Source organism: Typopeltis vanoorti, chromosome 10 (assembly GCF_054136105.1).
Source record: "Typopeltis vanoorti isolate ZY-2024b chromosome 10, IOZ_Tvanoo_1.0, whole genome shotgun sequence".
In the NCBI taxonomy this organism is placed as follows: domain Eukaryota; kingdom Metazoa; phylum Arthropoda; class Arachnida; order Uropygi; family Thelyphonidae; genus Typopeltis; species Typopeltis vanoorti.
The window spans coordinates 94078598-94094755 of record NC_143558.1 but is presented as its reverse complement, the minus strand read 5'-3'; the positions used below and the strand labels follow the sequence as shown (position 1 = coordinate 94094755).

Here is a 16158-nt window from a genome sequence, read left to right as displayed (position 1 = left end):
TCCAGGAATGCGTTAGCAGAGATAATCTCAGGTGGAATGGTCACCTAAACAGAATGGGCGAGGAAAGATTAGCAAAACAAGTGTTCTCTGCAGGTTGGCAGTAAAACGCCCCAGAGGAAGTCCAAGATATAGGTGGATTGATATGGTACAAAGTGCCTTAGAGGATAGAAGTATAAGATCTGATAATGTTGGAGTCTTGACAAGTAACAGACTGATTTTGAGGAAAATTGTAGATAGGATGTTAGTAATGATGTAATTTTTTCATGTAGTACTATCATATCCTGTACAACCCTTGAGGGTACATGTCAGGAATTTGATGATGATGATCTTGTTTGTGTTTTTACTTAACTACAGTGATGTAATGATAGTTATTCTTATTTTCTTCAATTTGCTATTTTATAGTGCAGACTTTCTTATTTTCTTTTAGTTGACTAAGAAATATCAATGTTTAATCTGAGTTTCTAGACAAGAAGCAATGATTATAAGTATGTATGTGTATGGTCTGTTTTTGCCATTCATGCACTATGCCCTGTGCAGAAAGTTCATAGTGCAGACTTTGTTTGTTGTATGTTAAAAATCCTGCTATTTATTATTCCTTTCTAAATTGAGTTCATGAATTTCAGTAATCCAAAATTGAGGTATTAATGCATAGTGCCAATTTCTGTCATTTGAACTGAAATAAATAACCTTTTCTTAGCATAATTTCATTTCCTGTTAATTCATCATCATCATCAAATTCCTGCCATGTACCCACAAGGGGTGTACTGGATATGATAGTACTACATGAAAAAATTATATCTTTACTAACTTCCTATCTACAATTTTCCTCCAAATCAGTCTGTTACTTGTCAAGACTCCAGCATTATCAGATCTTATATTTCTATCATCTAAGGCACTTTGTACCGTATCAATCCACCTATATCTTGGTCTTCCACTGAGTCGTTTTGCTGCCAACCTGGCAGAGAACACTTGTTTTGCTAATCTTTCCTCGCCCATTCGGTTTAGGTGACCGTACCACCTGAGATTAGCTCTGCTAACACATGCCTGGATGCTGACAATGTCAAGTTATTTCCTAATATCCTCGTTTTTAATATGATATTGCCATTGATGCCATCTGTTCACGCCTATAATCTTTCTCAGGACTCTCATATCTGCGGCCTCTAGTCTTTGGTCAAGTGTTTTACTTCTGACCCAGCTCTCAAATCCATAAGTTAAAACTGGTTTGAACACTGTCTTGAATACAGCTAATTTAGTGTTCTGACTAATTTCTCTCTTATTCCATATGAATTTATTCAATTGATTTCCCACCATACCAGCTTTGCTGATTCTGTTGTCTATTTCTATATTTAATTTACCATTTTCATTAAAAATCGTGCCTAAGTAGCTGAAATGTTTTACTTGTTCCACAGGTTGTCCATTCACAACACAGTTGACATTTTCAATGATTCTGCCTATTTTCATTGTCTTTATCTTTTTAATGCTAACCTTCATACCATATCTATTACAACAATTATTCAATTTAATCAGGAAATCTTGCAAGTTTGTAGCGGATTTATTTAGAAGCATAACATCATCCGCATAAAGCAAAGAGCTGACATTAACATCTCCAATTCTGATATCATGTTTAATACCTTTCCTTCATAATGTGATCCATATAGATAATGAATAACAGAGGGGATAATGTACATCCTTGTCTCACACCAGATTTAACATTAAACCATCTTCCTGTACTTCCTTCAATTCTAACTGCTGACTTAAACTCAAATAAAGACTAAGTATTGCTTGATATAATGCCCCATTGACACCATATAACTGTAGCGTATTGAATAGCTTCTCTCTTGGCACCTTGTCATATACGTTTTCCAAATCAACAAAACTTAAATACAGATCTCTGTTATATTCCCATGCTTTCTCGACTGTTTGTCGTAAAGTGAAGATCTGATCCTAACAGCCTCTGTTTGGCCTGAATCCAGCTTGTTCTTCACCAAGCTTTTCTTCCACAATTCTTCTCAACCGTTTCTCAAGTATACTTGCATAGATCTTGCCAGGAACACTCAGTAGGGAAATACCTCTGTAATTCTCACATTCAGTTTTATTTCCCTTTTTATATATGGGCACTATGAGAGCTCTACTCCAATCATCAGGAATTCGTCCCTCTGTCTAGGCTTTCTGAACTATGCAGTGCAGCCACTGTAAGACTCTTATACCACCATACTTCAGCATTTCTGGTCGAATATCATCTACTCCAGCTGCCTTTCCACATTTCAAGCCTTTGATGGCTTTTTCTACTTCAAGTATGGATATGTATTCCTGACTGCATGCCTGCTCAGTGTTTTTTACCACTGTGCTGTCATGACTGCGTGTTTCATTTAGCAGTTTTTCAAAGTAATTACTCCAGACTTCAAGGATATCTTTTTCTCCAGTTTTCATGTCACCTTTATCATCTCTAACTCCTTTTACAGCACTCTTTCCTCCATTCCTAAGCTTCTTCAACAACCTCCAGAATATTTTGCCACATTCTTGATATTTATTTTCTATGTTCTTGCCAAAGTCCTCCCATGACTTTTGTTTAGCTAGTTTTACACAGTGTTTAGTATTCTTGCATTTGTCTCTATATTCTCTAAGAGCACAAGCTGACTTATTTGACAGGAACTTTTGATATGCTTTCTTCTTTTCCTTCACTGCCTGTTTTACTTCCTGTGTCCACCAGGGAGTTCAGATTTTTTTTTATCCTTGCAGACAACCTCATCACATGCCTATCTGGCAGAATCAATGAATGTTTTCTTCAGAGTTTGCCACTGAATCTCCAAGGTTTGATTCCTGTTCTCAAACTCTTTCATTTTTTCTTCAACATTCTTGGTGTATTTTAGTCTACAGTTCACATCTGAGAGCTGCTCAACTTTTATTCGCTTTAAAACTTTTTTACATGTTATTCTTTTCAATATGAAATTCAATTTTATCCTGCTCAAGACTAAATAGTGATCACTTCCAATTTCAAATCCTCTGTACACCCTAGTGTCCTGCACCAGGAAGAAAACATCACTATCAACAATAACATAGTCAATGAGACTTTTCTTATTCCTAGCCTCTTCTCTCCATGTGAATTTGTGCACATTTTTATGTTGGAACATGGTGTTAGTAATAATCAGTCCATGTCCTAAGCAGAAATCCAACTGATATTTGCATTGTTATTAGCTTTGCTCTTTTCTCCAAATTTTCCCAAAATATTTTTGTATGTCTCACAGTCATTTCCTACTCTGCTATTTAGATCCCCAACAAGGACCAACTTTTCATTTTTCATTGTGTCAGTTGCTTTTTCTAAAGCCTCAAAAAATTCCTCCACTTCTACCTTAGTAGAAACTTCTGTGGGACCATAGGCACAAATAAGTCTCATTGTCCAGTTCCCCATTCTCATATTTGCCCACATTACTCTACTTGAGATTAACTGCCATTCAAGAAGATTAGCCTCGTATTTTGTGTTGAATACTATGGCTACTCCTTCTTTTCCTTGATTTTCATTGCCTGAATATAACATTTTGTATTTATTGCTCAGAAAGATCTCTCCAGTTTTGGTCTTTTTTGTTTCAGTCACCCCTATTATGTCAATCTGGTACTTATCTAATTCCTCAGCTAGCTCCATTTCTTTGCCATTCAGGCTTCTTACGTTGATAGTACCAATCTTTAACTCTGGTGATGTTGAGTTGGGGTTGTTTTCAGATTTGTTCCAGTAGCTGACTTTTCACTGTTCGCCCTGGTTCCCTGGCGAAAACAACGGTGGCCTTGTTTAACCAGGCGACGCCTCAGCCGGCATGAAATTTTGTCATGTCATAACATCATTTTTTATTTTGGTTTAACCAATAAGAATACAATTTGGTCGGCTAAATCCCAAATTGCCAGCCCATCCTCGTTCATTCAGTATCCAAGTAGATACCCAACAGGGTGCACCACGAGAAAGTGAGGATTGGACATTAGGTCAGAAGCCCTGGTCGGGTCTCCGCATTCCTTTTAAAGGCTATGTGGAGGTCTCCTCTCAGTTATACAGCTTTGAACCTTAAGCACCCCTTCCTGTTAATTATCTATGGGAAATCTGTATTTACAGTTGCTTCATAAATTCATAGGCTGTATATTTTTTAAGATACTTGGAAATGAAACATTTTTCCAGGAATGGCTCACTCATCATTTTGTGCCACATGTAAACAAATGTAGAAAGCAATTAACCGGCACTGGTGAGGTGGGAAAATGTAACAAAAGTGGTAAGGGGTGGTCCCACAGACCCACCCAAATAATGTTGTGTATTATAGAAATCCATATCTTTTTAGTCAATATTAGATTACGCATTGTTTAAGTGTCTTGTAATTTTACAGAATAAAAACGCAGATCCACAAAATTAAATTTTTATTACCCAAAAATACTTAAATAATTAAACAACTTCATTTTTCAACAAAAATATACTCTTCCTAGCTTATATAATGAACAAACTAAATAAATCAGTATTTATTAGGCACTTTAATATTGGTTTACAAAAGGAACATATACATTATAAGAAGCTAATGCAATAATAAACATTTAGTCTTGAGATTCCAATGATATCACTAACTAAAAATTTTAATTTTCTGTAATTGCACAGTCGGGACACCTTTGAATTATATGATCAAGACTCTAAACTTGCTTGCGTGCAACAGCCTGTCGTCTATGGCATTGAGTAGCAGGTTACAGGAGGGGGAACCTATACTGAGGTATGACTCACTGCCACATGTTGTTAAAATGTTAGCCAGTTTAAAATCTTTGGTGTCTGTGACACCCCACCTTACTGACACCAGGTTAACTTTTGATTTTGGAATTATTCAGCTTGAATATGCGCAATGCTAAGTGCAGTTTACATCACATATACATCACAAGTAATTAATTTCCTGGCCATTTATGTTATCAATCATTTAATAATACAATAATTTACACTATTACAATAAAATGTCAGAAACATATGTTTATTAAAATTATTTCATTTAAGAATTAGTTTATTAATATTAATTTTTGCATGGATGATTGTTTAGCAAAATTATGTAATTTTATTTAAAAGCTGAATATAAATTGTGTTTTGAACAATTAAGGCAATGTGCATTTAGCTTATATAAATATTTAAGAAATGCATGCTCCCGAGAAGAAGTCATCTGTTTTTACAAATACGAAGTTATAATTTAACCTTTTATTCACTTCAGATTTTGAGAACATGTTGTAATCCTTTGAAAATACTGAATGATGAAAGTTTTTTCCCACTTGGTTAGACTATAATATGTTGCAAACTTTGATTGCTTACACTTGGATAAAGGATTAAATTAAATTTATTTTAGTCTAACCAAGTGGGAAAAAAAAACTTCCAACATCTTTCTCTAAATCTAGAGTAATTTAATAATAAGGCGAGACACCTTTTAGCAACTCATATAGGTAAATATGACTTCTCCATTGCTTCTGCCTTAGTATCACCACCCGTCTGGGTCTGGCTCCCACTGACGAGACCTCAGTAAAGGTTGAAACCGGTCTGGGTAGTGGCCCTTCCCTTAATGCATAGCATTATACATGTCTGCAAGGATATGTGCTTTGCATTATGGGAGATACTAAGACAAGCAGTGATGAGAGCTTGATCCACCTTTATCACTTCATGCCTCAGTCCTGAAGATACTTCAGGCACAAACTTTGGTTGTTTACACTTGGATAAAGGATTAAACTAAATTTATTACTGAATGATGAAGACTGTTACAGAAAGTAAAGCAGAAGTATGTTAATAAGTTTTTGGAAAAAGAGAAAGTATCCATAGAAAAATTCAAAAAACTGTTATCATTCAGCAGAATTGTTCTTATTCCAAAATCCTGCTTAAAAATCCATCCCAAACATGAGAGTAGATATTGTTCTGAGGAGGTTTGGGCTTTGTACAAAGCAGACAAGAGGAAAGTAACTTATAGTATGGTGAATATTGCAGAGTTAAAATCATAGAAACAGAAAGACTGTAGGATAATCAGGTGACTAGCTCTGAAAGCCAGAACTAATTATAAATGCCTTGGAATTGCTTAGAGCATAGATTCCCAAACTTTTTCGGGCCACTGCCCACTTTGCAAGACATAAATTTTGCAACGCCCCCCCATTATAACACCCCAAATTTTGTAATGCCCTGATTTTACTCGTAATATTAAATTATATAAAATTGAGTATATTTTTGTACAAATCAATTAGAAAAGTGGTTTTATATATTTAATATATATTTTGAAATGAAATATAACGAATATATTTGCTAGTGTAAACATAACCTATTATACACACATATATACATGCTCTGTTTTCTCGTTGACATAGAAAATGACATCTATTTCCATCTGACATGGTAAATTTTCAAATGATTAAATAATTGAAATAGAAAATTGATAAAAACATTGATCATGTAAGACGGACATAAGATGAATCAAATGCAATATTTAAATTTTAAATTATTATCTAATCGCAAAATCACGGAAATAATTAATTTTTAAATAATATATTATTAATTTCTTTTATTAAGAGCCACCGACCCCTAGACCGCTTGAACGCTCCCAAATGCGTCTGATCCCACTATATCCCCCCTAGAAGGCTTCAGCGCCCACTGGGGGGGGGGGGGGGGCGGTACCGCCCATGGGAACCTATGGCTCAGTGCATCTTAATGAGTGGATGATACAGGCAAGGCAATTTCATTGGATCTCTTCTTTGACATCAAAGAATTTATATCACCCAACTTTGAATCAGGATTCAAATCTCTATTTGTGATCATTAATTAATCTGTGTGCTTCCAAGCAGTAAAAAAAAATTGACTGCTGATCCCAGCAGTCGATTTTTCCCATTAAAATTATGGGAAAAATTTTTATCCAAAAAATTTGATAAAAATTTTTATCCAAATAAAAAATTTGGATAAATGTTTTTTTATCCAAATAAAAAGTATGTTGACAGAGAAGTAACTTATCTATTGGGTAAATAAGTTTGTGTTTGCTTACAGCAAATAATTCTGTATCTCTTCCATTGTGGAACTGAAAAAGGAAAGCATCTAAAGTTGTGGGCATTGTTCATGTTTGGACAGCTGGATTTGAAAAAAGTTAAACTTTGGAGAAAGTAAATTGCAAGGTCAGATAGAAATTCCATGGCATTTGATATCAACAGTGATCTTAACAAATGTCCACATGCTGATCAGAATGCCTGATAAATATAACCTTTCTAAACACTAGTGTTTAGAGAGGTCATATTTATCAGAGAGCTAGTGTTTTCCACTCTGCTGATAGGGCAAACAACATGCAGTGTTGTCCTAATGTCATTTGTTCTGTAGGTAAATGAGTTGAAATTCCAGCGGCTTTTTGTATCCATATTTGTAATTAATTATTAGTTGAAAACCACATATTCAAGTAAAACACTTTAATTAAATGACTAGTTTCATATAGTTTCATGTGGGCTTCTTCAGATTAAGACAAAACACAAATACAGAGGTCTTTTATAAGGAGATTTCTGAATTAAACTGTTATTTTTTAATTCATTAAACACTCAACAGGTGTTCAACATAGGAACCAAGATATCATGCATGCAGTTCTTTGCTACAAGATTACAGCATACCTTGTCTCAGTCTAATTCAACAACGTGTAGATCGTTTATGTATGCTGCACAGAGTTAACTTAAGATTAAGCCTTGGTTTTTATTGCACTAGGTAGGACATATCACCCTGCTTGCTTCCTTAAATTTATGTACATAATTATTGAATTTTATGCATAGCATTTTAGTGAGTTAAAATTGACTTCATAGTTTCCATTGGTTGTGGGGTGAAAAAGCTAGTTCTTATTTATATGCTTGTTTCTTCTCCACATTTCTGACATGTTCTTCATGATGGATTTCTCTAGATCAGGGGTTCCCAACCTTTTCCAGTGGCGTATCACTATATTTAATTCAAGATATTAGATGTACCAGTAAGGCAGTGGCTCACATTCCACCAATGGTACGCGTACCATAGGTTGAGAATCCCTGCTTGAGATCATTGTTTCTCAACCTGTGGTCTGCGGACCACAGGTGGTCTGCAGGCAGACTTAAATTAAATACATATATATTTTTTCATTATCCAAACAAATTAAAATTTAATAAGTAAGTAAAAATTATTGAAATCAAATGGAGACTTAAAAAAAAACAAGTAGCATCAGAATGTTCAAATGTGGAAGCAATAAAAGTATATTGTTGTTCACTTCACCCCTCTTTTAATTCTCATCATTCTGGCACTACAGTAATTTGTAGCAGCAGAATGACGAATAATAAGAGGGGTGAAATGAACAACAATATAGTTTTAATTGCTTCCCTCTTCCCTTGCTGTTTTGTCAGATTTGAAGTGAACATGTGTTATCCACATTTCAACCGATTGCTTGTTTATTGATTTTTATTACCGAAGGTTTTCCTCCTTCAACCAAGGCTCAGTATACCTTCAGAAGTGCTAAATGATACTTGGACAAAGTGTCTCATGAGTTAACCCCGATATTTATATATTTTTTGGAAACGTTTTTTAATAATGGAAAAGTGGCTTAGAACTAGGACTTTGAAAAGAAGAGCAAATGAAACAGGTAATGCTAACCCTAATTGAGATATACGTGTTGTAACAGCGAGTAAATCTGACACTATTAAAGTAGAAGAAACAAACAGTTCAAAGAAAAAATACGGTAGGAAGTATAACAGTTCATATTTGGAATTTGGGTTTACTTGGTGTGGAGATGAAATTGAACAGAAACCTCAATATGTTTTATGTCATGAAGTGTTGTCAAACGAGTGCGTGAAACCTGCGAAACTCCGACATTTAGAAACTAAACATTGTGATGTGAAAAATAAGCAAATTGAAAAAAAAACTAATTTCAGCAACGCTTAGCGATATTAAATCATGGGTAAGATGTAGTTTCGGTTTCGGCCATGAATCTGATTAATATCAAGGCGCTGGAAGCATCTATCTCTTAAGTTTGCGTGTAGCAAAAACATGGAAAACTCATTCTATTGGGGGGAACTTTACTACTTCCAGCTATAAAAGATGTGGTAAAAACTATGTTTGGCAACAAGTTACTAAAAGATGTTGATTTGACTCCTTTTTCAATGACACTTAAGGCTGCAGAATTAATGATATAGCAGGTAATGTAGAATCTCAGTTAATCGAAAGAGTTGAGAAGAGCTCTTATTATGCATTACAGATAGATGAGACTACTGATGTTACAAATGATGTGCAGTTAATATGCTATGTAAGATATGCGCATGATAACATTCATGACGATATTCTGTTTTGTAGAACTTTGTCATCCCGAACAACTGGAGAAGAAATATTTCACACTCTCAATAATTACATAATACACAAAGGGATCCAGTGGGAAAAATGTATGGGCTTCTGTTTGGATGGTGCTCATGCCCTTACAGGCAGGCATAGTTGGGAGTCAAGGAAGTGGCTGCAGATATGAATCGGGTATATTGATTCATACATCGGAAAAGGTTGGCCTCCAAAGGAATGCCACCAGAATTTAAAACTTTGCTATACAATGCTGTAAAGCTAGTTCATTTTATTAAGGCTTGACTGTTAAATAACAGGTTATTTTTCAGTACTCTGTGATGAAATGAGCAGTGAATATGTACAACTTTTGCTTCATTCTGAAATTCGCTGGCTTTCCAGGGGCAAAGTACTAACAAGGTTATTTCAATTAAGGCACAAAGTTTATTGTTTGTAAATGAATGTAAATCTAATTTTGCATCACACCTTGTTTGATGAAGCATGGTTATCAACAGTCCTATCTTTCACACTTTTTTCAAAACTAAATCTCTTCTTTCAGGGAAATTCTTTAACTGTTCTTGATGCCTACAACAAAATAAAGGTATTTGAGAAAGGAAAAAAAACTGGTGTTGTGCATTAGTTATGTAAAAGACAGATAATATGCACATTGGAAAATGATCTTTTTGTTGATTCTGAGTTTCTGGAAAGGGTTTGTGACCACCTCAAGACTCTGAAACAGAATTTTGAAACATATTTTCCGAATAACTTTTATAAGAAACTTCTGTGGGTTCGAGATCTCTTTCTCGCTTATAATCACGAGAACGACCTTTCGTTATCAAAAACAGAACAGTTAATTCAGCTTTCAAGTTACAGCAGGCTTAAAATGCAATTCCATGATCTTGGTTTGGCTCGATTCTGGATCTTCCCTTTGGTGAGAAATGAATTTCCTAAATTATCTGAAGAAGCACTGAAAATCGCCATGCAGTTTTCTACAACCTGTCTTTGCGAGAAGTGATTTTCATCACTCCTTCAAATAAAAACAAATTACAGAAATAGTCTTTGTGTGTGCGTGCCGATCTTTGAAGTTGACCAATATTGAGCCAGATATTCAGCAACTCTGCAAAGGCTGAGAAGTTGAACCATCTCATTAAAAGTAAGCAGTAACATAATTATATCATATTTTTTATTTGGACTACAGTTTCCAATTATTCTCGTTACTGGTTTTGGAATTAATCCATTTCCAAAATTGGGGATGAAACAAAAGTTACGCAAAGTGACGTCACGGTGAGGCTCAGCTTTGCTGGCGAGGAGAATAGCTGCCCACATCCCGTTTAGCGAAGTTCTGTATCTTGTACAGTCGCTTGCAGGAATATACGGCCGAGCACACCGAATCCATTGCATTCAAACAACAACATCCTTACGGTAATTTACTGTACAGAAACACATCACAACATAACGAATACAAGCAGCACACAGGACAGATATAAAAACCACCACATGATCTGCCAATTTTACGATGATCACTGCTGTGCCTCTGAGGACGGATATAATTAAAACCACCATCATAACACGATTAGTACAAATTGCATGTGTACGGTATATACGGCGTGCAGTCGCTGGTGGGAAAATGCACCGAACCACATCAGTGGCACTTTGCAACTGACATTGTGGGTTGGACTGTTTATGGATATCGGGAAGGACCTTGCATAACGAGATGTCTTAATTTTTTTACTGGTCATGGAAAACTCGTCGGGGAAATAAGGCCATTCTTATTGGTCGGAAGAGTGAGTGGGGGGGGGCATTAATGGCTTGGTTATTCTGAGTGAAATTTTTGGGTATATGCAGGGGATGATTTGGACAGGACAAGGGTTTGTCATCCATGGATGTCAAGTTCGTATTCGGTATTATGATGAATGGAGTAAGATGAGAACAACATTTTCCCCTCATCTCACAACGCACTTTGCGAATGGAACAGTTTACATGTCGCAGATCGAATCAGAGGGCGCGTAAAGATAAAAGTTGTTGTGGGGCTAGCTTCATGAGTATGGGCAGATGAATGGGGATAACATATAAAATATAAAAGTTGCTGTTGGTAGATGAATGGGATTAAAGATAAATGTTGTTGTGATCAGATGAATGAAGGTATCAGCAGGACGGTGGTGATATTCCCTATTCATTTGCTGATAGTACCAATTGCGCTAAAAAGTTATGTGGTGAGCTTAATGAACGTGGGCAGATAAATGGGGATAACATATAAAATATAAAAGTTTCTGTGGACAGATAAATTGAGATGTCAGCGGAATGGCGCTGACATACCCATTAATTTGCCCACAGCAAATCAGAAACTGATACCTTTTATTTGTTTAAAAAAAAAAAAAAAATCAGCTAACGCCTTTTTATTCCCGTATATACGGGAGTAGGCGAGGCCATTTAGCCCTATCTAACTTTTGGAGACTGAGTGGGCAGTTCAATCTCCACTGGTACCCAATCAGAGACAGATGGCCCAAGGCTATCACTAATTAAGCGGTACGCAGTGAAGAGAGACGGCTCAAATGTGCCGCCATCTCGTGGTCCCTAACCCTAACACAATATATATTTTTTAATGTCTGAAATAATGTGGGTTCTACGGTCGATTTTCTTGAGTTTACAGGACGAAAAACCCGAGTTTCCGGGAGGAAAAACCTGCTTGCCCGTGCCAGAGATCGACTAACTCGGGAACCGGTCGAAAAAAGGCTTAGAAAAATTTCCTCTAGTCGCCGACTAGACTCGAAACCAAGCCTTCCTTCGTGCGGCCAAGCACGGTGGTGTGCAAACGCCACATCCACTGAGCTACACAGGCTTGTTTAATAAAAATTAAAACTTTTTTCAGTGATGATACACTTTTAATCGTTTACTTCCAACTTAATTATGTTTTCATATATATTCAAAACATGCTTTTATAATTATGTTATAAAAGGCACAGTTTTTCCAAAATTTTGGTAATCCCCACATACATTTAAAAAAAAAAATTACATAACTTAGTGGTCCATAGAATTGGTTTAGACATTTTACTGGTCCTTGGGCTTAGAAAGGTTGAAAAACGCTGCTTTAACATAATTCCACAGTTACAATAGATTTTGTATACTCCTGTCTCTTCTAGGCTGAGGTTTGAGTACTGTCTTATATATGGGGTAATATACCTAAGAGCATACTAAAAACACTTGTCTCCACACTCTTTTATAGTAGGTAAACTACTGATGCTAGTCTGTTCATTAAAATTGGCATCAGTAATTCTTCCACTCAAATCTGTTAACTCATTCAGCAGCTATTCAACATTCTATCACAGTTTAACTCAAAATTCACCAAATGAATTTTCTTCATCTCTTCTACCACTGTCTTTTGTAACAGCCTTTCCTTTTATGCACAGGTCTTTGGATTCATTGTTAACCAATTTCTTCTTTCTCTTCAACTCTGCTCTTCCACCATATTAACATATTATAGGTTAAACAACTTCTTTGTATAGGATTTAAAAAAAAAAAAAAAGAGAGAGGGAAAAAAAAAAAGCTGAGGCATTATAAACTAGGGGAATGAAGTTAGTCTTCCCCATTATGGAGACACATCAACAAGTAACTTTTTTGTTTTGTTTTGCAGGGGCCACATCCTTATGGGAGATTCATTCAACTCCTCTCTTTTCAAACAAACATTTCAACGAGTTTTCTCAAAAGATTCAAAAGGAGAATTCAAGATGGCATTCAATGAAGTGTTGGAAATTAAGGTACAGTTGATCAGATTTCATTAACTGCATCTTTATAGCATCTTGTATTCTAGTTGTTCCTAGAATATATGCTACATGTATATAGTTTGTGTGTGGTGGGCGAGTTATAAGTTACTGTGATAGGAAACTAATATTAAATTTGTGAGACTATACAGAATTTTCTAATATTCAGTTTGAATCCTGCTATTTTTAATTCCATTAAGTTCATAATTTTATACACTTAATTTGATCTCATGTATGTGAAGTATATGTGTGTATGTTATCACATAATCTGTATACAAGGCATGTTCAAAAAAAGACAACTTTTGCTTTAAAAGCTTTATTGATCATTTTACAACATTTTAAGCACTGCCCCCCTTCAGAGTAGTCCCCTCTACGGGCAACACTGTTCCCGTTTCTTTCATTGTTGGAATGCTTCCTGGAATGCACTTTCTATGATGGCACGCTCTTATCACATTTTCCTGAATATCCTCTATGGTTTGGAAACAACATCCTTTCGGAGTGTTTTAAGTTTGGGAACAGGAAAAAGTCTGCTGAGGCTAAGTCCAGAGAATAGGGTGGATGAGGCACAATGGATGTCTGATGTTTTGCCATTGTCACTGGCACATCATGATGCAACATCCAAGTCTGGTTTTCTCACGATTCAGGCTTCTTCCTGCATACAGCACCTCTCAAACATGCTAAAAACTTCCTGGTACAATTCTTTGTTTACCATCTGATACTTGCATGTGGTACAAATTCATAATGGACAATGCCTTTCTAATCAAAAAACACAACCAACATCACCTTGATCTTTTGACCGACTCATCCATCAATGCTTGAACCACTTATAGCACTGCATTCGGCTCATAGTCCTCTCCATATGCTTGGTTAAGCAATTGAAATGTCTCTGTAAAATTTTTATCAAGTTTGCAGCAAAATTTCACACACGCACGCATTGTTCTTTCATTGTCACTTTTTCACTAATCTGATGAACAGCTTGTGCACATGCTCAGTTCAGCAGATGTCGTGGTGCACTTCAGCTCATACTCAATGACTAATGCTCATAGCAGAATGGGGCAAATGGCAATTTGTTGTCAAAACCTGCCACTAGGTGCACTCAATAGCTGCAGCGCACTCTCTGTGCTGGTTGGCGCATTAAAAAGTTTGGGTTTTTTTGAACACGCCTCGTATAACTTTCTTGATTTGAAACAGTTGTATTTATGATTATAAATATCATTCTTCATCAGTCCCCCACACTGCCTGATATTATTGTTTCCCTCCTTATGCATTTCCTGTATCCCGATGGAGGGAATTTTTTTTTCTTTTTGATCTATATAGCATTAACTGCCTCATTTGAAAGGAATTGTTTCTTGCTGATTACAAAAATACATTGTGCATATGTTGCTGCATCCCTAGGAAGTTATTGTGTGCAGCCATTTTAAATGTCTAAAGTGACTAATGAAGTTTCAAAATTCTACATATGCTCTTTGCACGTTTGATGATTATCATCCCCACATAACTGTAACTGCAGTCCAAGTTCAGTAATCATTTATCTAAAGAAGAGAAGAGGAAATGTTCAGATTTTAATTATCAGAATACGATTATGTATCTATGTATTATTATTATATTCTATGTATAACAATAATATATTCTTTTGGAAAAAAAATTGTATTATTTTTTCAAAAGAATCAAAATAATGGACATATTTAACATCCTAGACACTTCAGTTCAATGTCGTCTTGGGTAATTTTTCATAATGATTTCATGCAGTGAAATGTATGCATTAACGAAGGCAGCTGAAATTTGATTTGAAACTTTGATAATGGTAAGAAAGTATGCCGAAAATGCTATGAGAGCGAAGATATAAAGTGTGGTGAAGGTCACGAAATTGAAGTAGTGGGTGAAACTCAGAATACGATTGAAAATGCGTGTGATGTAACACCAGATAGCATTGAGAGTGAGATTAAATGTGACACGATTGAGAGAGAGGGAGTAAAAGTGTTCAACAAGGAATAATATGACAATGAGGTTGGCTGCAATGAGGGAGATAGCTCAATTACATGGAGTGATGCACAGGGTGAAGTGGGAGCTGGAGCAAACACAAATGTCTGGCAAGTGAGTCAGTTGATAACAAAAAGAAGTGTGAGATAAGAGAAATGAGGGCTTGACCAAGAGAGAGAGAAAAATCAAGGAGTGAGTGTTGTACGGCAATTCAGCCATAAAAGGTGTGATCAATGAGAGTTTGACAAAATTGTGCTTTTTTTCGGGGTGAGAAAATTGATGATGTTAGTGAGGCTGTTAGAGCAGTGCTTCCCAAACTTCTGGATGTCAGGGCCCCCTTTGCAAAAATTAAAATATTTCACGGCCCCCCTCAAAAAAAAATCGTAATAGAGAGATATATATTATTATAATATTTATTGTATTTATATTCAATACAAAACATACACAGTGAATATTGCAAAAATCAAATGCATATATTACATTTTTTGCCTCTTACCGTTTGGTTCTGAAGACGATGCGGGCTGTTCTGGTAAAATATGAAATACTGTCCTTTTTTTTTTTGAGTCTGTTTCTGCTTCTTCTGATTGTTCGCGGGAATTTTTTTTTTTTATCAGCCACTTATCCATCTCAGGGTTAAATTTTTTAACATAGAATAAATCAAATAATATCACCACTTACCGATACTGGCATACCACAGACTGATAACATGAAATTAGTGAATATTACCTGAATAAGGGAATCCCAGGACCAGTAACGTTTTTCTCTTTTGTGACTTTTCTTCCTTTAAGGTAATTTAAGCCTAACGCGAAACAGACAGCAAAGGCAGGTTATTAAAATGTGCATATGATTGGTGCGGTATTAACAAAAGTTCGCGCAACCGAAAGATAAAAGCATAGCTGGCAATTGAGTTGAAATGCTAACTCTCTTCAACTGAATTCTATATGTGAAACTGCCATAACATTCATTATATATATATACATATTACTTAGTTTTAACACTTTTACGAATTTTAACACGTTCGGTTGAATTTTATTGCTGCCTTGGGAAATCGAACTCGCACACATCTAATTAATAACAATAGTTTTTAGTTAGATACTGTGTTTGCCCATGCAACATATGGTTGTGTTTCAGTCTA

At 35.7% G+C, this 16158-nt stretch overlaps 1 protein-coding gene across 4 annotated transcripts in view; it reads left to right on the top strand.

Moving 5' to 3' along the window:
* Sec23 (transport protein Sec23) overlaps window positions 1–16158 on the top strand; it is a 410761-nt gene that overhangs the window by 281531 nt on the left and 113072 nt on the right. For all 4 annotated transcript variants that reach the window (XM_090398784.1, XM_090398783.1, XM_090398782.1 and 1 more), the window contains exon 11: window positions 12917–13040. In XM_090398784.1, the coding sequence (XP_090254910.1) occupies window positions 12917–13040 (124 nt within the window). The remainder of the gene's footprint in view (window positions 1–12916; window positions 13041–16158) is intronic.